Source organism: Anser brachyrhynchus (genome assembly GCF_964034855.1).
Source record: "Anser brachyrhynchus genome assembly, chromosome: 2".
NCBI classification, from domain to species: domain Eukaryota; kingdom Metazoa; phylum Chordata; class Aves; order Anseriformes; family Anatidae; genus Anser; species Anser brachyrhynchus.
This window is the reverse complement of record NC_137695.1, coordinates 23,423,067-23,450,456: the sequence shown is the minus strand read 5'-3', so window position 1 is coordinate 23,450,456 and position 27,390 is coordinate 23,423,067. Positions and strand designations below refer to the sequence as shown.

The following is a 27,390-nucleotide window of genomic DNA, read 5'->3' as shown; positions in this document are numbered from 1 at the left end:
TGGGACAAAGGATGAAATGGAAAAGGCACAAAATAATAATAAATAAAGAAGGGAAACAAGGATATGACTTGAGTTTATTTTTGCAAATAGAACCTCAGACTTCAGGCCTCCAGCTTCTCCAAGCATCCTACAGAAGGGTTTTCAGTATGCTAATTTATAAGTCTGTTCTAAGATTTTAAGAGCTTTGTTCCCAGGGTAGATGCAACGGAGGAGCAGCCAAAGGGGCAGCTGGGAGGACACAGCACCCTTGCAGCAGTGAGTGGCGGATGGGGGCTGGCAGGATGCAGCTCCCAGGGCTGGGTAGGATGCAGCAGCTTGGCACTTGCATAGGCCGGTGGACAAACCACGAGGCTAATCACTCCCTTTGGGAGTATCCGAGGAAGGTGAAACATCCCCAGTGGGGCAACCTCTGGATGGCCCACCAAAGTGTCCCCTGGACCTGGCGGCTGGCAGCTGAGTCCACCTGGAGCACCACACCTACTTCACGCACACAGAAAAAGCAAAACACATGTGCATGCCATAGGGCAAGGGATGAGTCCAGAGTACATAACCCTTCCTCCTCATAAAACAAAATTATTCATAGAATCATAGAATCATTAAGGGTGGGAAAGATCTCCAAGGTCAATTCAAGATTCAACTTATCTGGCCATGGATGTTAAGAGACATTTGTTTCAGAGTAGAAACTTCCAAGTCGACTGACTCTTGCATTAGCTATAATTAACCAAAATTAGGAAACATTGTTCTTGGGTTTATTAGCCCAGACAGATGAGGTCCCAATGGGAAAGCTGCAGCTTCAGATCTTCAGGGCAAACACAAAAACACCAGTTAAGGGAAACTTGCATCCAGTATTGTTTGGTTTAATCCAAGAATTTATTGCTACACTTAGCAAACTGAGATGATGGGAGTACAATGGTATCATTAAAATTGTTCAAGGACAGTGACATATTCCTTTTAGATTCTGATGTCTGCTTTTGGCAGTTTGAGTATTGCTTGGGAGACGTTGTACATTTAGAAAGGATAGATATGTATGGATACACTGATTTTAAAGCCATAAAAGACCAGCCTGAGGGCTATTAACAAAATATTTTTCTCTACATTTCTTTGGATTTATCAAAAAATCTAGTCACTATTAATCTCCCCACTGCCAACAGCAGCTGCACAACCGCAATAATTACATTATTGATGGCTGAGCTGCTGTAACTAAGACGTGCTCAAGAAAGCCCAAAAGAAAGCCATCAGCTTAAGTCCCACTGTCATCAGTCACCTTCTTGACACAAAGTTTTAATTAATGATGCTTTCTGTGATACTCAAGCCTGGTTTGCCTGAATTCTTGTTGAAATTACCTTGCTAAAATTCAGACACATTTTCGTCAATGGCTAACAAGACCATAAGCTCTTTTCCTAAGGATATAGTGAATTTATTCTGGCCATATGTTGTTTTTTATTGCTTATCCTTTATAGGACAATTAAGACAATTTTATGTTACTGATAAATATAAGATATTGAGGTACGCCAGTCTTACCATTAGATGATCATTTACAATCATTAACTCAATGTATTTTGTTTCTTCGTCAACTTTACGTGGAATCTGACGAACCTACAGAGAGAGTATAACAATAAGAGAGTCTATGACAGAGTACACAGAAAGCGTAACTGATAACTGGAAACAGCTTCAGAAAACTTCTCACACATAATTTTTTCATTGTCTTAATTCTGTTCTCAGATACTGATGATACTTCCGGTGCTTGGTTACATCACGTTAAAAAATTCTTAAATGTACCCTATGTATTGTATAACCAATTGTATGTTTACGTGTTTGGTCAATTACCTGGTTTAACAGGTAGTAAAAATGAGTAAACATATTTACTGTGCAACTGATTGGGATATTTTGTGGAGGGTGAAAAGGAATGGACTGCATTATTTTTTTTCAAATATATAGTCCCCATATTTCACCTCCTCCAGAACATTTATGACTTTAAACAATGAAATTAAGTCTTATAACCCAACTAACTCCAAGTTTCATTTTTTTACAGACAATTCCTAGTGAGGCCCACATCTCTAAAAATGGTTTGTATGATCTATAAACTTTTTTTTTCACTAAGAAAGGAATCCCTCCTGAGTTTCTTATGAAAAAATCTATGTGTATTATTTATTTGCACACTGCTTGATTCACACAGTGAATGCAGTACCCGCCTCTGTCTTACACACTTCTCATTTAGAAACATTTATTACAGTGCTTCTCCATGGTGTCCTTGTTTTCCGATTTATTTATTTTTTCCAGGAGAGTTATTATATCATTATGAGTTGAAAACGTCGAGTAATGGTTAGTTTATAGAAAGGTAGCAAACAACCTGATGTAAAGTAAGACCCACTAGAATGATTTCTGGAATTTCTCAAATGTATTTTTCACTTCTCTTTTGACTCTGAGATGCTTACATTAGTCAGAGAAGTTAAAGTTATCTTCTCCTCCCACTGCTGTCAGTATTTCATCTTTTACTGCAATGTTCAGACCCCTGACCCAGCTCTATTTTGACCTATGCCATCATTTCAGCTCTATTTCTAAAATAAGGAACTGTTGCTGTCTTTGCAGAGCACAGGTACAAAGTTAACATCTCCTCCCCTTTGACAAATGGGGATTGAAATCTCAGTTCAGAATATTTATTTTAAATCAAAGTGACATAAAGTAGCTACTTGTCATCACTGCAACATAAAAACAATTTGTAAATGTTTCATTAATTTGGAGTTTCTGTGTCCAAATTGGGAGAAAATATTTTAGATATTATTTTTTTCATTTGCAATTTAGCAGTGTTTAACAATTTTATAACATTGACAGAAATGCTATTTTTGAGATTCAGCAGCAGATTAAATGGAGCCTAGAGGAGGAACTGCCTTGTGGGTTTATAAATATAATGGGATGGGGGTGCTGTGCTTGGCCACACATGCATGACACGGGCTATCTAGTAAATCTCTTGAAACTGACATTTTGGTGGCTCCTCATCAAAGGTGACAGCAGAAGTGCTCAACTCTTTAGGTGGGCAATGTCCAAGAGAACCCAGAAATGCCTTGTCAACATTAGATACCTCTTTTTGTTACATCTGTATTAGTACATAGAGACCTCACGCCAGTCCAGAAGCAGCAGCAGGACTCCATCTGGATGAATTAATCCAGTAGACACAAACAAACTCGATGGCATATTACTTATGAATGAGCATATTGGCACATACCTGCCTTCTACTTCTTTTGTGTCTTGGCTTTACAACAAACTTCTGCGATGTAGCATTCATTTGCCAGAACTCTAAGCAGAAAACACAGGCAAATACACTGAGTGTTTACAGAAATACAGCCCAACAGTTAGTGACCCTGATGCATCATGACAGTAGTATGGCATTCCTCCATGCATCAGATGCGATAACAACTCCTTTTTGCAAGGTTCCAGCTAGAAAGGAGGCAACAGTACAGCTGCTTCCCAGTAACAGGGTTCTTATTTAAAAACCCTACTAGTGATAATCTGGGTTTGCTGAAACAGATGATCTGGGGGTGTCGCGCTTCACAAAGCACAGCAGCTGTTCTGTGCCAAAACTTCACCAATACCGGGGATGTAATATTATTAGCACAACCCTTCCATGGAGTGAATCACATTTTGGGGAATTCAGCAGACATTCACAGAGCTCTCACAACAGCTACCTAAATTAATAAGAAGAGCATGGAAGGCAGAATTAACGCTTTAAGAAGATTATATTCACAAAGTAAAACATGTTAAAGTTGGGAGAAATGTTATAGGATTTTGGCTATGCTCCTTGTCAATACAATATTCTTCCCTTCTAATCCCACTGTGTCTTTAATTTGTTAAACCTCTAATCATAAGCACCAAGTAGATTATTCTTTTGGCAAATCCCTTTTGCCAAATCCATTACTAGCCACTCATGGCAAGGGACACATTATAAGCTAAAAGGAAGATGACACTTGATCTCACCCTTTCAAATGTCCAAGAAGTATTTTTCCATCTTTGCTTTTAGATTGATAGTCTCTCCTTCACTTTTCCCTATACAACAGCAATCCTTATCTCATATAAATCCTTATCTTGTATAAATCCTTATCTCTTATAAATATATTTTCTATTCACATACCCCAACAAAGGTCTTTTTTTGAAACATAAATTGTTTTCAGTTGCTTATTTTGTAATCTGACCTCTTCCTTTGCCTAGTTTCCCTCCTTTGTATTTTAGCTAACATTGGACGTTCTTTTAGCCCAGTTGGGGTTGAAAACTGCAATATTCCCTGGTAACTTACCAGTCCTGCAGAGAAGTAGACAGTACTATAGGAGTTGTGTAAAACAAGGGACTTCCAGTTCACATACCTTTGTACACAACTTTTGATTGTGTTCTAAAATCCTAAATAATTCAGTTCCACTGGTGAGTATAGGAGGTTTCTTACAGCTCCACCTCTCATCCTACGGCAAATTAACTGCAATTTTTATATGAGGTCCAAATAATAGGATTGAATACAGTAACGACTGGGACTTGATAGGGCTGCCCTGGCAGCAAAGGCTTAAAACGTGAAGTTGATTTGCTCATCTGACAAAAGTATACCAGGGATAAGTACTAATCTTAACCTGGAGTGGCTATTTACTTATAATAAAAATAATGAAAGCAAAGCTTGACTAACTGTTATAGTCTTGGCAAAGTCTTTTTTGGTGTTTGAAGTTTGCAAATACCCTTCTATGAAGGGGGCTTGACAATCATAGGCCCATTGCTTAATAATGTTTTCATGGTTACACTGATGCACTTGAAGATTTTCTTTACAAAAAAGACCTAAAATAAATTAAATCATATCCAAGGGTCCCTGTATATTGCTTATATACCTGGAGTCTCTTGAGCTCAGAATGATGAAAAAACAAAACTTATTTTTTTTCAACAAATTTTTACTTGATTGTGCTTTAGATATATTGATTAATTCAGTCTGTGTTCTAGTGCCACACAACTGACTCTCAACCTTTCGTTTTCAATTTTATATCATCATTAATGAAACTGGTAAAAATACAACTTCTTAATCAATAAAATAGTAATTTACAATATGTGTGTGGGATCTCAGATAACTTGACCAGCAAATGTGATCGTTTTCCCTACCATCGGAAGTCACCCGTCTCTGGAGAGGAAAGATGCAGCCATTAACGTTAACACATTAACACCCATTAACACTATGCTATAATTCAGAAGCTGGATGAATTCACGCAGAGTGCATTTCCAGCCAGGGACCCTCAGGCAAAAGATCATGACCAGCAAAATCACACAGGAAATGCAGATAGCTGAGAAAGCCTAGCAGAAATTTTGACAGGAACATATTACCTTGAAAAAACATAAAGAGAATTCAAGCGACCCCAGAAGAAAAGGACATCTGTTCAACAGTATTTGAAAAACAACACCTTCGATAACAGAGCGTTGCCTAAGATAATGCCAGGGCACTAAATATCTCAACACAGATTGGGAGAAAAATTACAGTCTACTTAATTATGAATTCAAAGGCTCTAAGCATGCAAAGTTGTCAGATGAGCTTTCCTTATTTAAAGTCCTCATTACCTTTACATGCTACAGCAAAGTACAGTACAAACTATTCTTTTCTGCAATACCTCTTTTCTTCTTCCTGTTTTTTTTTTTTTTAATTCCCAAGGAGCAAAAGAATGTAAAAAGCACATTTCTACCAAACTGTGGTATAACAGTTTGTGCTTTCACTATTACTGATATTGAGTAATCCCTATTACTTGATTTTTCCCTTCTAACATCAATATTGAAGCTCACGATACATTCAATTCATTCTTAATGCAGTGCTGAGAAGAAATCTTAGCTTATTCACAGACTGTTTTGAAGATAAGAGGAAACTCCTGACATCAAGGAACGGCTGCTTAGGCTGAGCAAATTGATAAATTAGGAGAGTATTAAGGAATACGAGAAATACTGATGACATAGCCTAGCACATTGCTTGCTACTAACAATAATGGTTCTGCTGTAGTACTTAAAAAAAAAATCAAATCCAACTATACCATTAGCAATTAATTGCAGATTTTTTATAGAAAACAACAACAACAAAACACGAGTTAAGATAATAGTCCTCACTCTCCAGACAGGTGGGAAAGACACGGTGGTGCCAAGCAGTGATCCTGGCAGGGCAGCATGTGCTAGGAGTGAAGATCTGGCAGGGTGTACTGCACGTATGGGGACAAACTCTGGCGCTCATGTGGGCATGGGGGAAAGGGGTGAAGAAGCAGGTGGTGGTGGGAACAGCTCCCATCCTCTGGAGCTGTGGCAATGCACAGTGGATGACTTAAAGACAGTCTTAAGCTGAACAACCAACAACAAATAAATGTGTTGGGATTCCCAGTGAGGATATCATCTATTACATCTACTGAAATGTTCAAAACAGACCTCAGAAACTGTCCTCCAAACAGTCTTACAAAAACAAGCATGGGGATGTGGAAGAGCAAACCGTAAGTTAAATTTTATTTCTCTATGTATGGAACAAAGAGATAGATTAGCAACTTGTACCACATTATAAATATTTGTGTAATTAATACTACTAGCTTTCCACAGTTAAATCTTTTCAACCTTTTCAACCTAAATTATTCTGCAATCTTATGATTTTAATTCAATCTAATAGAAACAGCTTACATTATACCACGTGCTGGACTTTTTACAGCAAAGCCAGTAATTATTTATTTGGTATCTACAGTAAAATTAAAACTGTACAAGCATATCTGGATTTTGTGAAAAAGTCTGAAGCATTATTTTGACATGTTTTTTGAAAATCAAGACGCTTTGGTGGAGGTGAAACAGGTGGATTCTGCTTGCAATTAATTCCTTTTCAAAATGCTTAAAACAGAAAATAATTGTTTACTTCACAATCTTGAAAACATAAAACTTAACTATTAGGAAATCTTACATGACTGCTGACAGATACCTACTAAGCGCCCAGCTCTAGCAGTCTCCTACTTCCAAATGATTCTGCTTTGTTTAACAACCAACAAAGCTGCACACGCCATGCTCCAGGACAAGACCCATCTATGCGCAAGGCCTAGCATGGTAGGACCCCAGATCCAGCTGTTATCATAGGACAAATATATCGCGTGCAAATATGTCCTATGTTTTGTAGCAAGACGCCTGGACATCTGCAACTTCCTTCTAAGAACAAAGTAGTCCAGAAGTCGTTTCTACTAAAATGAGTGTCTATGAAGGACAGTTTCACTTGTCTAGGAGATACTTTGTAGAGTAGGAAAACGCATCTGTATAACTAGCAGGTCCTTGATAGAATGGGGGTATGCCACACATACTGCAATTTTAGCTTCAAATAACAAGCCAGCTTCTCAGATGAAAACTCATTTTTTAAAAATCTCTTAACCCTCCACACACAATATCGAGTGTTTGCGGGGATTCATCACTACAAGCCCATGAAACCACTTCTACCTCCAAAGTCATTTTAACCTAAATACACGACCTGCACTACAGCCAACATCGTGAAAGCTGTTGAATGGACTGGAGACAAGAGGATCACAGAACTGCAACAATATTTAGCAAGTAACTGTCCCTCAGACTTTTGCTCACACCTGGTATTCACCCTCTATCTCAAAATAGGAAAAACCCATGAAAAGTTATCAACCATTGGCCATGTAGGGTTTGTTTTCATCATCTTTAGGCTACCTCAGTCCTTTTTTTTCTACAACTCCTAGCAGATAACATAGTCCACAGACCACAAGACCTGTTATGAGAAACACACATCATAATGTGAAGGTCTAGGAGAGGTTTGATTCATTGGATTCAGGTTTTTTTAGCACTTTAGGTTCTTTTCCAGTGCTTTCAGTGTTTCAGATTCATTTTTTTTCTCTTTTTTTTTTTTTTCATTTAATAGAGAAAAAGAAGAGATATGCAAATAAGCAATGCCATGTCAGAAGATTATCTATCAAATACGATTAACAAATCTGGCCTTAGACTAAAACACGTCAATAGTCATGAATATTAAAAAAAAAAATCATACCAGATGGCAGGTCATCCAAAGGAAACTCAAACAACTTGGATTTGTAAACAGAGTGCAAATGGAAGTCATCCTGAAATTGTAAACAATTGCATGTATTAAAATTCAATAATTAATCCACCTCATGAACCTTAAAAAGAGAGTTCTAAAAGGGTCCTTGCGTCCTTGCTATCCAACATCTACATTAGGAAAAGAGCAAGGTACAATGCATCATTTCTCTACACTATGCTTCTCAGAGATGCTGAACTGGAGTCAAGGCCGAACCGGGTGGAGAGTGATGTGTTGAACCCAGAGTGGGAAGTGCCAGAGAAGGGGACAGGACACTCACAGGCTTCTCCTGCTGGCTCCAAGGGACCTTCATCCTCTGGTGCTGTACTGCTCTACTTCCAAGTGTTACAGACCATACACATATACACACATAAGCATACACATACCACTACCTAATTTTTGGAGGACTACCTCTGTCTGTGATGATGAGGGCTCAGACACCAGGTTAATGAGTTGGGAATGAAGGGATCATCCTTTGGCCACAGAGCCTGCCCTGTAACCTCGTCTGTATTCCACAAACAACACATTAGGACTACCACAAGTTCTACTTATTCTACTTACATCCGAAGAGTAGTTTTCATCTGGTTCAATAAGGTATGTATGATTTCCATCATAGAACATCCCACTGTCAAGAGCAGGAAATGTAAACTGATTTAATAAACAAATATTAGTACAACATTGAAGTTTAAGAACTTCACATATTTAAAAAATATATTTTTTTTCTGAAAGGAAGCAGTTAAAAATGGTTTCAGGAACTGAACATTATTCTGAGTCATTTTTTGGTTTCTTTGCTTCAAAAAGAAAGACATTCTCTCCCATAGTGATACAGACTTTACTTTTTCCTGTAAGTCTTCCCTACAACACACAAAAATACCACATAAGTTTGGCTAATGTAAACAGTTCAAAATCCAGTTCAGAGCCATTCCCAAACAAGACTGATCTACCTGCAATAAAGGATCTGTCTTCAGAAATATGCATACTGAGGTTTTGGAATATGCCCACAGCTTTCCCACAAATAAAAATACAAATAAAAATATTATTAAATTGAATTGATTCTTAGGTTTTAATGGTTTTGATTAACTCTCTCCTCAGTAATCTTGCATAGTACCAAGTACAAGGGTATAAGGGGCTGTTTTGGGCATTGCAGTAATAACAGTTATGACAGATGGTCTTTTTCATCTTAAATTGTGTCCGTTTAAGTTCATATTTCTAGAAAAAGATAATGGCTATACACAGTACTACATCAGTATGGACATTACACAATACTCATGATAAGAAATACAAGCATATATTACACTTGTGAACTATTGCATCCATTGATGAGCATGTCTGTCTTAGCATCATTCATTTAGAGGGTTAACCATTTAACATTTAACATTCACAGATGTAGCCTGGGTTGCTGAGTCTACAGAATACATCAGAAGTGGTCAGGAGTCCATGTACAATTTAAAGCTGTTTCCCCTTTCAAACTATCTGTGCTTAGTCTCCAGAAACAAATACTGTCTCCACTTCTTTAAATTAGTACTCTAGGACCTGCTGAAGTTTTCTGCCTGGGAAAAATATGAGATTTGGGAACGTCCTTCAGCTTTTAATCAGGCAAACTTCCTTTCTTCTTATTGCAATTTAACTTAAGCACAGTCTGCAAAACTAAGTGCTATTAGTAAATGACTTCTTGTGCAAATGTTGCACCCAGCAGCACTGACCTCAGATCAAGTCACTTAATAAGAATAATAGTTACGTCTGACCTACAGATCTGACTTGCCCGCTCAGAGCATTCGCGGCTCTTTTCCAAGCGACTTCAGGAGTGTCATGCTCTTTGAAGGTATCACACATTCACTGGTGTGCTAGAGAGAAAGCAATAGCAAAACGCGGGCCACTTCAAAAACCCAAATTTGGATTATGTAAAGTCTTCAGACAAGCGAATTTGTAGTCATAAAAGTCTAACTTGCAGTTACAACAGCAGTTTAGGCATTTACCACCAGTGGGCAGCAAAATCAAAGAACAACCTGGTATTTTTGTGCCTGGTCTTGAAACACAGAACTGTGCGTCGTGCCTGACTATAGCTTATTTATATCCCAGCAACCAATGTGTTTTGTATTCAAAGTTTTTAGTGTTAACTCATAGGAAGCTGTGGTTACTCCTTATCCCACAGGAAAAAGAAAAATACCAGCTAGCTTGGAGTTAAGGTTGTAGAGAGACGTTTTTCATTAGCAAAGTAATTGAGAAGAAGTTCATAATTTTAAGCACTCCATCAGTCGGTAACTCTATTAATTTGACTAATAAAAGGAAGACCACAACATAGACAATACCAAGAGAAGAACTCACAATTCATGATTAGTTAAACAAATACAACATTATCTCTACAGAGACATGTCTGAAAAAAAAAGACATGGCCAAGATTACTGGCCAAGATCTAGGGGTACTACTAGATCTTACTCATACTTAGCATGATCTCATACTTAGCATGAACCTTGTGAATATGAAGCTTGTTATTCTATTAAAGGAATCTGTTCTTTATTACGCACTTCCTAAAATTTGGGAAAGCAGTGCTTCTGCCCTGCAGACCTTTTTAAAAGACAGCTCTCCCTAGCTTCCATTATACCACTGAGACCTCCAAACTGTGTTGCAGCTCTTATTGCCAGTGTGAGGCTGCAGTACTTACTTAGCATTTGAAATCGACTGTGGGGGAGCTAGCTGTAAAGATGGAGATGCAGTGTCACAGAATGTGAGGTTAATACAGCTCAGGAAAACAATACTTTCTCGTAGCAGATGCTGGAGTTACCAGCCTGCTATAGTAAGCTTCTGGAACTTTATTGCACTTAAAAAAAAAAAAAATACTTCACAAGGGAGAGCTGAATTATACAGGAAAAAAAAAATGTTTCATCATATTACTGTGTTAGAAGAGCTTGATTTGAATATTATTCAATTTAAGAATACCGAGTAACAGGAGGGTCAGTCTTAAAAACCAACCAGCCAAAGGAGGCCAGGAAAGGACGTGCACATCCTCTCCTTACTTTGCTGCATTTTCTCCTAGGAGCTGGCAGGGACCAAGACCTAATGGATCACTGCTAATGGAAGCCATGAAGCTAAACCCCCTCAGGATGCATTAGGATGCTACTATTTTTAGGCTCACTGACACTACCAAACCTGAGGTCAGGTTTATTGAGCTGTTCAACCTTGACTGTAAAAGAGAGAAACACATCTCTAAGTCAGACAATGACTGCAAGAATGACAAAGTATAAAATATAAATATAAAAAATATATATAAAAAAAGAAGGAAACTAGTCAAACACATGTACATATGCATCTGATACTAAAACTACAGAATAGCTGGAGACGGAAAATAAGCTGAAGAAGATTTTGATCAGCTAAATCCTGCATCCTTGGAAAAAAGCAAAGCTCAGGTAATCTCCACACTCAGGCTCTCTTGCTCCCATGACCTTTCAAGCTGATATTAGTATCAAAAGTGCTGAGGACCTGAAATTGCCAGAGTCAATAGACACTGAAGTTACTTGGCTGCTCTGAAAACCTCACTAGCTTCTTTCAATAGTGCCAAAAGTAGACAGCTCCAAAAGCTGTACAATCAACACACAGCTCCATGTAACCTTCAGATGACAGATGCTTTAACTACATTATCACTAAAATTATGTACTTTAAAACAAATTTGTACTATTCATCCTTTATTCCAGATTTTCAGAGAGAGATTTGACTTTATCACAGATATTACCCCAAGCACACAGCTTAAGATGAGCACTGCTGTGAAGAAAATGGATGGCACTAAAGAAACTCTACACTGACACTTTCCTTTGAAAAGAGAGTGGGAAAGAAAAATAAAACATATCATTCTAACAAGGAAACAACACGGACAAATTTCAAATGGTTCATATCAATATTGGTAGTGTTTTAAATTCATATAAATTGGTGTATTTTCAGCTACTTTTACTCGTGTCCCTATAGTAAATTATTTCAAAGCAATATTTGCTCAAAGTCACTATAATATGCCCTTAGTTTAAAAAAAAAAAAAAAAGAGAGAGAGAAGAGAAACTTGTGCACTTTGGCAGTGAGTTCTGAAAATAAACAAGGCTTTTACAAAGTTCAAGTTAAAACTTTTTTTCTAAAGGTTGTTAAGCTTCACAATAGTTGTTGCAAACCAGTTAATAAATAAATAGCACTTATTTTTCTATAAACAGCTTTATTTTATTTAACAGACTAAGTAAAGCTCAGTAAAAACAAAACAGCAGACTTACTGTAGTCCATGGCATGTTGACAAGGCAACAAATGATACTGGATTTCCTCGAATTTTTCCCTGATAATAGCAATGTTCTCCTCCCTGAAATCATAAATTGAGACTGTAAATCCACAGGAAGTCCCATAGTATCACACTCTGTCCTGTCCAATACTGCTGTTTAGTAATTGCATTGCCAACCCTGTGACACAGTACCAAGAATTGAGTGTCATTCAAAGGGGGTTCATCCCATCTCTTTTCAGCCGTGAGTTTGGTACCTAGTCAAACATCATCATTTGGACTCTCTCTACACTGAATGGAGGTGGATATCTTCAGTGCAAAATCCCTGGCATCCTGAGGCAGATTTCAGAAGCAAATGACTTCAGAAGCGCCCATCTTTCTTCACTGAAGAGAGCTGGAAATGAGGGGCTTACACTCGACACCTGTTCTGCACATGGCTGTGTTGGATAAGATGAACTCTGTCTGCCCTGAGGGCCAGGCAATTTCCTACTTCTAAGGAGAAAGGTATGCTTGTCAAATAATAATATTTGATTAAGAAGTGAACAAATCCAAAGTGCTCCCTAGTGCTCCAAAGCTAATGGAAACTTCAGTTTATATTTGCCTCTTCTCTTCCAGAGATAACATATACACTTGCCGAATCAAATCCAGGAGACCTGACTCAGCATAACCCCATTTTCACTGAAGTCATACTGATAGTGAAGTAAGCCCTATGGTGTGTGTACCCAATGCATTCAGTATAACACAGTGTCAATATTTGAATGTCAAATTAAAATAAATAAATGAATAAATAAATTTGAAGGTCCCTCCAGTTCTCACTGCCACTTTACCTTGCAGAAGTAAATTTAACTATTAGTTATGTCATGTTATTGCACTACTGTTGAGTAGAGAACTAATTAGAAGGTGAAGACTTTAAATGCAATGTTTTCTTTGATTCCTTTCTTTCTCTCTTTCTTTCTTTCTTTCCTTCCTTTCTTCCTTCCTTCTTTCCTTTCTTTCATAACAACACTTTACTATTTCTATTTCCTACCAGCAAATGCTAGCCCACAGGTATGAATAATCTACCTAACCTAATGTGCCCAGCCATGTGAACGTTTACATCCATTTACTGCAGGGAGGGAAAGGCATTACAATTACTGCTTTTGCAGAAGCTGGCAGTCACTTACATGACTGAACAATGCATAGCACAATCATTTTAGACCTCTGACCTTAAATGCTGTTGCATTTTATTTTTCAGTTATGGAAAAGAATTAATCAGGATCAGACAAAAGGCAAGAAAACACATAGAATATGTTGGTAGTTTTGGTTTTTTATCAAGAAATCTTATTCTGTTTTCTATGAGGCATGCAAAGTATTTCTGAAAGCAACTACTAAGCACAGGTGCCTGTGTTTTGAGGTCCTCCCTAAGCACATGTAGGAGACTGTTTCTCAGAGCATGGCCATCAGCAGGGAAAGAGACCTGCTCTCAAGCGGTCACTGGAAATCATTCATCCCTTCTCAAAATCTTCTCTGGAGCATTTGTTCTTGGGTGATACGGAGTGCTGGACTTCTGTTGGATGCCAAGGCAGTCAGCACAGCATACCTGGGAGGCTCATGGCTGCAGTGATCAGCACCAGCAGTGTAACAGGGAATCACAGAATCATTAAGGTTGGAAAGACCTCCAAGATCATCTGGTCCAACCATCCCCCCACCACCACTAAACCATGACTCTACCACCTCCCTGGGCAACCCGTTCCAATGCCTGACTACATGCACCACATGATCAAACGAAGGGTCTGACGCTATTTTGCAGGCCTGTTGCTTCACTCTGGAAGAAGCCACCTACATCCTGTTACATGTGATTCAGACAGACTGTGTCTTATTTTGGCTTATTCTCTCTATTTCGTTCTCCTTTTATACACCTACTTACTTCCTATATCTTAGCTATTTAAAGCTCTCCTTGTGTGACCTCTTATTTTTCTCAGCCTAAAAGATGTCCACTACTACAGGGCCACAGTATCGCTTAGGGCTTTCCGGAACTCATGAATGAAAACTACAAAAAGAGGCATTCCAGCAGGTTAGCAACAAAATTGACAATCAAACCATATGGATGAGCTGAAACCTTATGAGTAACAAAACGCGCTCTAAAAATAACCTTTGCAGTAACGTTCCTGTAAAAGATATAACTGGTGTAAGCACATGAATATGGGAACAACGTTGAATAAAACTATTAGTGGGAGTTGTCCAGGGTTATGACTGTGGAAGGAATTTGAAATAATTAGACAAATTGGTTTCTTCTCAGAAAATGTATTTAATATGTACCAGAAGTAGAATCTCAGACTCCATTAGTTTGCAAAACCATGTGTTTGTAACCAGGAGGAACATTTTTTAATACTACGAATCCAAGTCTGCGGCTGAAAAGTGTGTTTTGATCTTCTTAATGAGAATTAAGTAAATGCCCCATGATAGTACCTCCACATTAACTTATTCCATAATAAATTAATGAATAAAATTTTATGCTTACAAATTCTAAAAAGAAAAATATAAGAAAAACAGCTTTAAATTCTTACCTAGGAAAAATGCAACTCAGACAAATTCTATTCTACCTAATCAAATCAAATCAGTTCAATTCATTGATCTATTGAAGTTCACACTAATTGTGGCAGAGACAGAAATATAACTCTGATCTTCTCAGTCTTAGGGGCCCATTCTTACCACTGCAAAACATTCATTTCTATGCACTAATATCTGGGGGATATTTTTACACGTGGACTTACATGTTCCTATTAAGATAAATCACCTCAAACTGATAATTAAAATTTATGTGTTTTTTTTAATAGCTATTTTCAAGTATTTGATTAACTTTTTTTATTAAAAAAAAATTTCACTGTAAAAATCCTGATATCAGGATAGCCTAAATGAAGTTTTGAGGTTGTGTAAGAACATCACCTAATTATAATCTCAGCAAAGAAATAAGAGGTGATACTGTGAAAGCAGGTAGCACTAACATTGGGTGGCTCTGGGAAAAGTGATTGCTTAGCACTGCTAACAGCATCTCAAGAGGATAAAACATACTGATAACATGGCACTTGGTGGGGTGGGTGCAAAAGGTAGCCTGGGGAGATTCCATTTCAGCAGTTCACAAAATGTGAAGAGCACTTACAGCTATGAAGTTTGGGATTGGTTCTGCAATGAGAGTCAGGACAACTGCAGATTGTTAATCTATAGATAATAATTTCTTTGGAGAATATGTAGTTTCAGACAGCAAGTTTTCTGTCTTTGCCTCCCTGTAGTGCTGAGGTTGATATCTTCTTGTTTTTGACATGTACTAAAGCTCCTTTACAGCAGGTGCTGTAAAAAAATGTATGCTGCGGTACAGGAAGAATTGTGGTAAGATGTAAGACCACAAAAAGATTAAACAAAATCATCACATATATCCACTTTTTCTCTGACCTTGGAAATACGCACTGAAGGACCAGGGTTGTTTCTTTTCTCTATCGATGTCTGTAGAAGTGTGATAGGAGCTGTAAAAAGTCTTGCAATTTCATTTTTTCCCAAAAATGTTCTGGTGCCAGAATATTAAGACTTCTCCCAATAGCTGAAATTAGCAGCATTACCAAGAACAGCTCAGTCAACAGCATCGAGGCCTTTTTGTGAAGAAAGAGCTATTGGCTTCCTGTCGCTATTACAGCCCCTTTCTGCTCTCTGAAAAGCAGACAATAATTGCCCATCTCAGCAAATCAAACCTCCATGCCGGCCTTTGTCAGCTACTGGGAAATGGCTCGGCATTCAGATGAAGAGGAAATAATGCCGTTCTTCCGACAAACGTCAGCCGGAGATGCAGAGATCCCTTTCTGCTCTAAAATTGAAACTTACCAGATAAGGTCTGGGAGAAAATTCAGCTAAGTATCTTCTAACCATGAGACAATGCCATCCCGGTGACAGTCCTCCTAGCTACACACACGGACACACTTACATGGTATCCACCCAATGACCATCTTATGCTACTGCAGAGAGAAGTTGAACTGCTTTGGTTCCACAAGATGCACAGCCATTCTTCTTGCTGCAGTTAGCATGAGGCAAAACAAATTCCTTGCCAGTGCCCTTCGGACTTGGTCATCCGTTGGTGATTTCTAAGAGCAATATGGAAAATACAGATATTTAATAAGAACTGCATTGGTTTGGGAAGCTAAAAATGGAATAGCATTCTACCAAAAAAATGAAATAAAATTTGAATGACCCCATAGCAGGATCAATTAAAACAAATGAATCATTATGACAGTGGTCAGTTTATGACTTAATCTTGATCTTCATGCTTAAATTGGATAATTACAGGAAAATCCTGAATTAGAGTTATATTGTCTTGTGAACTGCTACAGCTCGCTGCCAACCAGCTTGCAGCGTTTATGTCCATGTCAGTCTGAGTTTCCCTGCAGCCTATGTGAGGAGTTAGAGTGGCAAAGATACTGAAAACGTGGAAAGGCAGAGATGTTAGCAATGCAAGTAAAGTCTGTCCCCATTTTTATCCTTTAAGATAGCTTGTCCCTTCCAAAAGAGGCACCAGCTGTTGAGTAAACACCAAAGAGACTGAAAAAAGGCTTAACGAATATTCACAAAAAAATGATGGAAATAAGTAAAGAACCGCCACCGCAGTCAGTGATGGCAGAGGTTCACTCTTGTCTGCAGTTTCAGTGAAGAAAGTATTTGCTGACCATACACTGACAGCACTTGTTATTCACCGCAGAGACACTATGACCTTCCCGGGGGAGGAAAATTAAGGATGCTCGTTCATCTACTTTGAAATAACACCTGACATCAGATCTTCAAAGTAAGCATTTTTTTCCTGCAATTAGGAGAGGTGCTTGCCATTAAAACTCATGCTACACTCAGACACTGACCCTAAAATTAATAACTTCCTCCTTCCAGTATTTTCCTATTTTAATACCCATTAATCCAAAGGAAAGGAGACTGCTGGTCTAGATCAGATCCTACTAACGCAGCTCCCTCTGCCTTTGCAGCAGAAAGCTCCCAAAAGGCCAGCTAACGACTATGGTACTCTTCTGTGAAGTGCCAGATAACGATTAGCTTTTTAAAGAGCTACCCGTTGTGGGGTACAAGTTTTAAAACTGCTTCCTTAGTCATCATTTAGATCTATTTACAAATTATTGATGCTTGTACAAGTTTTAACCCGGTAATAACTAAGACAGTGCATGGGAAACAGCAACGGGAGAAGAAATTGCACGCCTTTATGGCTGACCTCTATGACCAAAAATGACTCGTTATGGGTAGGTTTCTATCTGTACAAAGAAGAGGCAACATGGCACACTGGCCTGTGTTGTTCCAATGGGCAGTGTAACTGTATGGAGAGAAAAATGTCTTTTAATTGTCATGTTTTGCAGCAAAGGATGGGGCCTGCTGGCATGGCCGTGCTGTCCTTCAGCACGTCTCCCTCACAGAGTAGGTCTCTGGATTCAGCTAAGCACACTGTAGACTCTGGAAAGCCAACTGTTCTGAACATGTAAACGGTGTCCTTCCTTTGTAGGAAAACAGCTACCAGGTGTATCTACACAACACAGAAGCAACATGTAGCAGTGACATTAGGTTATAACTCTATTTCCAGTTTTGAAATCAAAAATATGAATTCTAAAATTAGAGATAAAGCATCACCACTTCCAAGGCTTCTCCACAAAATGCCCATTTCTAAAGAATGCTGGCAGCATCTCAAACGCACGTGTACATGATGGGGTACTGCACGCAGGCAGCTCACTCCAGCTACTGCTGGTGACTCACGGTGGGTGCCCTCAGCAGATGGCACATGCTATCAGCCCAGCATTCTGGCTCTGAGGCCAACTGAGGCTCGTGTTTACTGCCCAGTAGCTATGTGAGAAGATGCTCCACGAATGTAGCTGCAGGGTGTGGATGGAGAGCTCGTGTCAGCGCAACGCCATCTGGTCAGGGAGCTGCCTTGGCATCTGCTTGGGAAACAGCCTCTTGACTTGCCTTGCCTCAGTATAAGAAAAAATGTTTTTAATTAACACCTGCTGCATGCAGATGAGACAAAGGAGAACAGGGTTGGTTACCTCTTCCTCCCTACTCTGTTGTCTTTAAGTCAGTTCTTGTAGCAGTGCCCAGTTTCTCTAAGTTATGGCATGTAAATCCTTTTAATGACAGCCACTTTACCCCATTTCTGTGTTCGTATACATGGGGAAAAGGGAACAAACACTCAAAGGGACTATATAAAAAATCTTTATAATCTACCAATACTAATCTTTCTCAATAGTTCGATAGCCAGTGTTGTGTCTGAGGCCAAATTATACGCATGTGATATGCAAGGTTACTATAAACAAAACACAGCAGACGAAAAGATGAGATGCTGGTATGCACCTACATGGATACCTATCAGTCAGAATGTGGTGAAGTCATGAGTAAAATGGAGAAAAATATTAATCAGATTTCCTTACTGGCCCTTCATTATTCCTGAAAGACAGAAACTTATCTTTAAGTGAGAATCCACAGAGCTCAAAACTGCCTAGAAACATTAATCCTGAGTATATAATACAGTGCTGGTTCAGTATCTATAGGGAAAAACAGATGTGTCTAAATAGGACTATACACAGAAGTCAAAATCAAGTAAGTAAAGACATAAAGCTAAAGCACACTGAAGTATTGCGTGGACGTGCTCTTTCAGAAGTACAGCAGCTTCAGTTTGCTCCGCTTAATTTCCCCTCAAGGGGATTAACTTAAACCAAAAAAGATACTTTTTTTTTTTCAGAAGAGCATCTACGAAAGGATTTAATGTTCTTTAATGTTATAACAGTAGTTAATTTCCCTTAGCTAAATTCAGCCTTTGCATGGATTGAGTTTACAGAACACTTGGTTCATGTTGCTCTGCCTCTGTATGCTGTACTTTGTAACTAGAAAAAAAATAAATCTTGAAGTACAAAAAGTCTGGCAGGACTTTTTTGTGATTTCAAGCACTGGAGTGCTCCCTTCCCTCTAAGGTGTGTGAAAACCGCAGTGGAGAGCACTCACAAAATCACAGAATGGTTTGGGTTGGAAGGGACCTTAAAGACCACCCAGTTCCAACCCCCTGCCATGGGCAGGGACACCTCCCACCAGACCAGGTTGCCCAAAGCCCCATCCAGCCTGGCCTTGAACACCTCCAGGGATGGGGCATCCACAGCTTCTCTGGGCAGCCTGTGCCAGTGCCTCACCACCCTCATAGTCAAGAATTTCTTCCTTATATTTAATCTAAACCTGCCCATTTTTAGTTCAAAGACATTACTCTTTGTCCTATCACTACACTCCCTGACAAAGATTTCCTCCCCAGCTTTCCTGTAGGCCCCCTTTAGGTACTGGAAGGCCACTATGACTCCCCGGAGCCTTCTCTTCTGGCTGAAAAACCCCAATTCCCTCAGCCTGTCTTCATAGGAGAGGTGCTCCAGCCCCTTGATTGTCCTTGTGGCCCTCCTCTGGACTCACTCCAACAGCTCCAAGTCATTCTTGTGCTGGGGGCCCCAGAGCTGAACGCAGCACTCCTGGTGGGGTCTCACAAGAGCAGAGCAGAGAGGGAGAATCACCTCCTTCAACCTGCTGGCCACGCTGCTTTTGATGCAGCCCAGGATATGGATGGCTTTCTGGGCTGACAGGGTTGGCTTTCTGGGCACTCAAGAGGTGCTTCTTTATGGTCACAAAGTCAGACCAGTTCTTACTTCAGCAGAACCAGGACTCATCACTGGGGTCTGCATCTGCAATGGGATGTTCATTTTAAGCTCTTGAGGGCTTTGACCTTCTGACATCTTTTTCCCCTCCAGAACTGGCTTAAAACACTGGATTTATTTTTTTATGTCATAAAAAGAAGGAAGACAATATAATTAAACCTGGAAGATTGTACATGAGTCATGATCTGAGATTCATTCCAGTGTAGTATGTTTAAAACATGGCCTGAGAAAGGCTCCTAATACTGAAAGCTGTTACTTTTAATTTCCTCCTTCACAGCAGCAGGATGTATTACTAGCAAAAAGTGAGCTAGTAATAGCAAGGAGATAAATGTATAGATACAAGACAAATGTTAATGCCAATGTACATTAAAAGCACCAGCCTTCAGGACCATTAGGTCAGGCAAATGCATTATATAAGATAACTGATTATCTTGCCCTGGTATCCCACAGGGGATACTGTGTTTTACTGAAACCCAGAGGAATTGTCTCCATAATTCAAATAATGCTAAAACAGGAAAGTGAGATACTCCTCAATGCCTCTTGATTCACTGTGGCAGCATGACACTGCTGGGAAAAAAATATATATATATGTCCAGAGTAACTGAAAATGCACAGACATTTTAAAAGTTTGTCAACTCTTCATCATGGCACATGTGATAGCATTAATTCTATCCAAAATCTACTGGAAGTAATTTGACTCTGTAATAGGAAAGTAATACATTCTGGGATCACAGTTCACTTTGCCATAGCAGCATCCTTTAAGGCATAAACCATGCAGTCACTCTGTGCTCCGCTGTTCACAATCTTCCATCTTACAGCAAAAAAATCCTATTGTGATATTGTGTTCCTAAGTGAAAGAAGTTGCCATTTGTTCTATCAAATTTCATCCTGTTTTTATTTACTCCTTTGGTCAAAGACAGCCAAGTTTTCCAGCTGATCCTTCTGCGTATCGTAGTGCTTCCCAATTTTGTACTGCTAGCAATTTTCATTAACATGCACACACCATTTTTGCCTAACTCTTTAATGAAAATCTTCAATGACAGCAGTATGGAGATCGACCATGCAGGAACCCCTTACTAAACTGTGTCAGACTCCTAGACTCCCCATCACCTCTTCTTTGGCTTGTTTATTGCTATCACTAAAAAGTAGATTATGGCCTAGATTTATTAATAATTAGCCATGAGGCAAGCAGAGCTCTGTAGAGGGAATGAGGGAGAGAGGAGCTATGGGAACCTTTATTCAAAATCTTCTACCAAGTGACTTTTCTGTTACTAACAGCTTCCTTAGTCTCTGGACACAGCCAAAAAAGCCCTGCCAGAAATAGGCATATATAATTCCTGCATTATTTACGATTTGTTCCTTTTTAGATTCTTTTCTCCCCCAGGGCTGCATCACCAGGTTGTGCAAGTGCGGGGTGCGCACACAGCTCCCCGCTAGCCCCGGGCTGCAGGCTCCTGGGGCAGAGCTTCACCATGTTCCCTCCTCTCACACAAGCTGGATTGGCACTCAGGTTTTCAGGAACATCATGGCATCCCTGCCAGGAAAGCCTGCTTAGCATACAGACTTTTCTGCTGAGTTGAAACTCCTTCCTCTCTGGCTAGGAAATGGTGAGTTATCAAAAGCTGAAGAAAAATTACCAGATTCCTCTGCAGAGCTCAGACAGTGGATGCCCCTAAATCTGGAAAGTGCTGGTGGAAGAGCTTTGCTATAAAGTTGGAAACAGAGTAGTTGATAATAAAACTTACCTGCTCACAGACTAAGAGTATATTCTGGCTGCACTGTTTGCAATAATGTATTATTGTGACCTTATGATCAGGCTGTGCCTGTGGTGATACAGTGAAATGTCTGAATGGTATTTAGGATAAGGTCTCCCAAAACGCACCTGTTGAGATGTGACAGCACAGCTGCTGCCCTTGGCCAATGGACTGCACCTCAACACCTCCTCTATCAGAGCAGGTTTGAAGGAAAGAGTTTAAAATAAAAAGTCATGTCAAGGGTCCCCAGCCTTCTCTGGCCTTTCCAGATTTTAATATTTTGCTCCCTTCTGGATTGTTTTCCTTTAAAAGTGCATTTAAATAGCCTTTCGAATATATATCATGGCACACTGAAGCTGAGACTTTAATCACAGCAAGTCAGCCAAAAGCAATAGTTTTCCCCTCTTGTTCACAGGCATTAAAATAGCTACAGGAACAGGCATCATGCGTGTGCTAGGAACCAAACACACACACACACACACAAAAAAAAAAAAAAAAGAAAGAATGGCTATTTCCACAAAAAAAGGGTTCTGGCTTGCTGTGACACATCAAAATGCCTTTGCCCCCCCCCCAAGCCTCATTCCTCAGACTACAGCAGGGACACCTGCACTGAGGCCAGCTCCGGAGCACACCCAAGCAGGCTGGAGGACGGCACCGGGCAGCGCCCAGCACCATGGGCGCAGCCAAATGGGATGCTGAAATCCTAAGTCATAAGGCAAGTTTGTCCAAAGCCTCTCTGTCAAGACTACCATGAAGAAAAATAGTACCTAGCACTTAATATCACTCCGCTTATGTTGTTCAACACTATCGTGATCATGAACATGCTGTGAAGTAGAAGCAAAAGGCAATGTTGTTTTATGCTTTGGGCACTCCTGCTATAACTTTGTGCCTGGGACACATAGCCTGTGTTTATACCACCACATTTATGAATTTTAGGATTACCTATGACATATAGTTCCTTGTGGTTGTATTGAAGCGTCATCAAAAGTACATGGCGCTTATCTATTACAACTCTACCCGTGCAAGTGCTCTTACTGGGATCTGAATTATTTTCATTCCTTAATTGTTTCAGGAAAAAATTTTCCAAGAATTGTTATAGAATTGTCCGATGTTATAATCTCCAAAGAAGAAAATTGAAACATTTTATATGAGAAAATGTCACAGAAGAGATACCAGTTGTTCCGTCTCAGGGGGAAACATCCAGCAGTGTGAGTTACTCAGCACTATAGCTGTTTTCTGCCTTTCATCTCACTGACAGCATCAGCGACAGAATGATAACCCAAAAACAGAGAGAGACAGAGATAAAAGGACACAGAGATATACTGCAGCAACATAAAGCATACACGAGTTGAGTATTTATGTGCTGTGAGCATAGGATGATCTGGACTGACACAATCAGGAGAAAGACAATGCGTGAAGGGTTTTTCCTCTTTCTTATTGATTATTCTCTTTGCTACCAAAAGGAATTTAGGACAATACTGCTGCTTTCCTAAGAAGCTAGAGAAATGATATAAAGTAAAAAGGGGGGAAACACTGAAATAATTCAAAGATCTAGTTCCTTTTGTTTTTCTTAAGCATTGCATCTTGTTACTGGTTCAATAAGAATGTCTTAGGTGCTGCCAAACTGTGCCAAATCAACATGGACATCTCACAGAGAAGCCTCTCTTCTGCAGCTGATAAATACTGGCACCCTGCAAAAACATGTACATGTTCCACCTTCACAGTGACCCAATTTATTAGTGAATTATGCTGCAATCAAATGTAATTCAACTTTCTATTATAAATAAAAAGGTGCCTTAAACTGAGAAGTCTCCTCCTTATAAAAATCCCTTTGCTCATTCAAAGTGGCATTTTAAATTTTATGAATGTTTCTTCCTTTCTCTGCTCTCCTCTCCTCTCTGAAGCACCCTAAGTAAAGGCAGAAGATCTGTACATATTCTGCCACACAGGAACTTTTACTGGAGGGCTGGAGAGGGAGAGGAGTGGTAAAAGTAGTTATCAGTGCTACATCTCGTAGGAGCCAAGGCAGGCATCTGCTTCCCGGAGACCTCCATGCCTGTAGCATTCCCAAAGTGCTGAGTGTACGTACGGCTGCTTTCCCCCAGCCATCCAAAGCTCCTGGCTTTTCCCATATTTCCCAGACTGAAGAGCAGCCCCTTGAAGCAATGATAGAAACCTGGCTCCCTTTTGAAATACCCCTTCTCCTGCTTCTGCTAAAGAATAGGCTGCAGAGCAGGCTGCCTTTTCTTTCTGTGACTTAATTATGTTTCACTCTTTCACTGGCTATTTTTAAGTAAGTATCTAAGCAATCTGCACCATCCCTAAGATTTAGCATAATAGTTACTTATGTTTTGCCTGGTGTGTATTATAAGTACCAATTTAAAGTTTGTTTTATGTGTTACTGTAAACAGTTGCCAGAGAAATTGAGGGTGCTAAATCATGAGCATGAAAAATCCTTGTATTTGCAAGAGGATTTTCAAAAGATTTGATCTAAAACCAGAGCTCAGTTTCTCAAATGCCAAAGAGAAACTGCTGGAATTTTTGACTTTGTTCAAAGGACCAACAGAGCCCTCCAGAGCACTTACAGGTGCTCTAAAATGTACTGGCTAGTCAGAGGCAGACAGGTTCATTTTTTAACAGCTATTGGGTACTGAGCTTAGTCTCGGTGTCAGACATCAAAATGTACTTAGCAGCCTGCTCTCTTGTGAAAATCTTCTGATACCTGCACTTTTCTGAATATTTGGCACTGATTATGGCCAGCAGGTTCTTCTGGACATTTTGACACACAGCTGCTGCTTTCCTCTCCTCTGTTCCTGGATGTTCAATTGTAGCAAAATGCGAACAAAAATATATATATATATTTAAAAATGATGCCCTCCTTCTTGGACTACTTCCTGACGAACTCCTGGTGCAGTGGGCAAGGGGACAAGGGGACAGCAAAGCCCCCTTGCATGTCCCTGCCCACGATGCACAAAGCACAGGCAGAGTGTGGGGGGGAATGTGCCACCAATTGGAAATGACACCCCTTAATTAAACCGACCCCTCATTTAATTAAATGTATTAAAAGAAGGTTTAATAGCACTAAGCAAGGCGGTGAAAAGCTGAAGTTAGGTGGTGACACTGCCCAGCTGCTAACTGAAGAGGAGACAATCTCTGGGACCCTGGAGACTGGGAGGTGCTTTGCCCAGAACATTTTTATGACCTTTCTCTGAAAGGCCTGACCCTGCCTCCCTTCCCCATGCAACTAAACAGTACTCAAATGAGAGGAGCCACTGATTTCAAATATTTCATTGCTTGAATCATCAGAAGCAGATTTGTCCTAACTCAGTGATGGCACTTGGAAAGTTTAACTTTGCTAACTTCCACATATACCTTAGCGCAGACAAATGGATTGTTCTGTTCGTATAAATACCAGCTATTACCTTTACTTCTGCTTTGACTCATATTCTGAATTTGAGTCAAGACTTCTTGATTGCTCAGCACAACTGACTGAGAAATTATTCTTTGCAAATTAATGAAACACGTATGCGTGTGCCTCAGTCTGAAAATGTACTCAGGCTATTATCAGAGCGCAAAAAGTAAGCAGATTACAGGCTTACAAACATTAGCAAGGGACAAACCAAAGGAAATATATCTTCAGCTATTCAGTGTTTAAAGGATTTAGACACTTTGATTTTACTTTTGCTTTCTCATTATAAAGGTTAGCTAATTTGTTTCAGGGTACTTACATGATCTCAGAATCAGTGAAAAAAAATAAGTTTTCTAAATAAAATGTTAACTTTGAATTAAATTGACTTGATAGTCAAATTCAAAGAGCTTTAATTATGCACAGTATGTATTACTTTCATATACATTTTATGTAATCTACAGCAATTTTATATCTTGCTTCTACATAGTGCTGTCATAACAATTAGAAGATCCTCGGGGAAAATCTCCCATGTTGTATTCAGATAACAAAAGCATTCTTGCAAAGGCAGTGGGACATTTTGTAGAAGACAACTGCAAGCAACAGGATCTTGTAGCCACCATCTACAAATGTCCAGAGAAAGAAACCCACAATTTTGGACTGTGATTAGCTATTTGGAAATTCTACACAATAAATCTTGCTAGTCCCAAAATTATGAACAAACTCATTATAAACAACAAACCCTAGTTTTTCATTAGTACAATGAGGAAATGCTAGTTAACGAAATAGAGGAATTTTCTTCAAGAGGTATCAGAAGCAAATTATATTTACTAGCAAAAAGAACTACCTTGTACACATTTTTCATGGATATCTTTTTTATATAAACATTAACGTACTAAATTTTTAATATTTAAAAAAGCTGAAAACTTGGAAGATGTGAAATGTGCTTGCTTCAGAAGAGGCAAACAAAATGCCTGAAAAAACAAATTTCTCTCCTTTTAAGAAAATAAGTGAGTTTACATTAACATCAAGGGCAAAGCAAATAAAAAATGCAAACCATAAAAAGGAAATTCTTACTTTAACTTCCACTGCCTTTCCACCTTGCTCGATATGCCTCTCAAGATATTCAGAAGACAGCAGATCACTGCAAGAATAAGAAAAAAGAACCATAAACCTCATGAATGTGTTCTTGCACAGTCTCTCAGCAAGCACTGATTAAACATTTACATTTGAAAAGGGCAAAAACTGCAGGATACTCCTCCTCAAATGTTCATAAAAATCACGGAAACAACCACCTCCAATGGAGTTACACAGTGCATGGTATACATTGATTTTTAATACCAGAAGGCAGGACAAGGAAATTGAGGGTATTTTCCTTTATGGAATGTTCAAAACCAGCAGCACTTGACAATAGTTTTAATTCAAGAGACTTTTCTACTTGCTGCTTGAAGAGAATAGTAAGGAAATTAAATAATGGGGGAGGAAAAAAAAAAAAAAAAAAGCACAGAAGGGTGAGAAACCATTTGCAGTCACTACTACAGCAGGCTGCATCTGAGGAAAAATGGCAGCCGCCTCCAGCAGACTCCAAAGAACACAACAGCCCAACAATAAAATGACCTTGTAATACCAAAAAGCCTCCTAAAAGTGCAGGCAGGATCACACAAAATGGGTAGATGAAGCCACCAGCCGCAGACGCACAGCAGCGCAGGCTCACGGCCAGCTGAGCTCAGCGGTAAGTGCTAAGGTGGGCGGCTGGTGCCAGGCTGCCCTGCACGGCACCCGCTCCTTCGTGCCCGCTCTCTCGGGGAACCCTGCGGCTTTCACGACACCAGAGGAAAATGAGCTGGGCAACGACAAACCCAGCCGCAAAAGTACACAAGGCTTTGGAATAATAAAGTGAAAAAAATAATTAGACCTGAGGCAAATGTACATAAGCAAAATGCACACGGTATTTACCAAGACGCTTCATGCTACACCAGTCAGATCCTCTCCCTCATCAATTATTTCTCCCTCATCAATTATTTTTCTACATCAGAATTCCACTGAACACTTTCAGAAACTTCAGGATTTTACCTAGATGAAGTTTACATAATGACCCACATAAGAGGTGACTGAACTGAAAAACACGAAGAACTGGTAAAGAAAGCATGACGACGGGGGGGGATGTCCCATAGGGACACGTCCCTATGGGACAAGAGGCAAGAAGCACAAATGTCCTCTAA

At 39.5% G+C, this 27,390-nt stretch overlaps 1 protein-coding gene across 14 annotated transcripts in view; it reads right to left on the bottom strand.

The window, feature by feature from the left end:
- Positions 1 to 27,390, bottom strand: part of ADAM22 (ADAM metallopeptidase domain 22) — a gene marked incomplete at its 3' end in the record, with an annotated part of 141,912 nt that overhangs the window by 52,007 nt on the left and 62,515 nt on the right. For 13 of the 14 annotated variants that reach the window (XM_080582462.1, XM_080582469.1, XM_080582471.1 and 10 more), the window contains 6 exons: positions 26,246 to 26,312; positions 12,313 to 12,395; positions 8,627 to 8,690; positions 8,021 to 8,090; positions 3,224 to 3,294; positions 1,522 to 1,596 (listed from right to left, as the gene is read on the bottom strand). In XM_080582462.1, the coding sequence (XP_080438588.1) occupies positions 1,522 to 1,596; positions 3,224 to 3,294; positions 8,021 to 8,090; positions 8,627 to 8,690; positions 12,313 to 12,395; positions 26,246 to 26,312 (430 nt within the window). Of the gene's footprint in view, positions 1 to 1,521; positions 1,597 to 3,223; positions 3,295 to 8,020; positions 8,091 to 8,626; positions 8,691 to 12,312; positions 12,396 to 15,740; positions 16,236 to 26,245; positions 26,313 to 27,390 lie in introns of those variants that run through there. The other variant, XM_080582467.1, reaches the window with a different exon arrangement.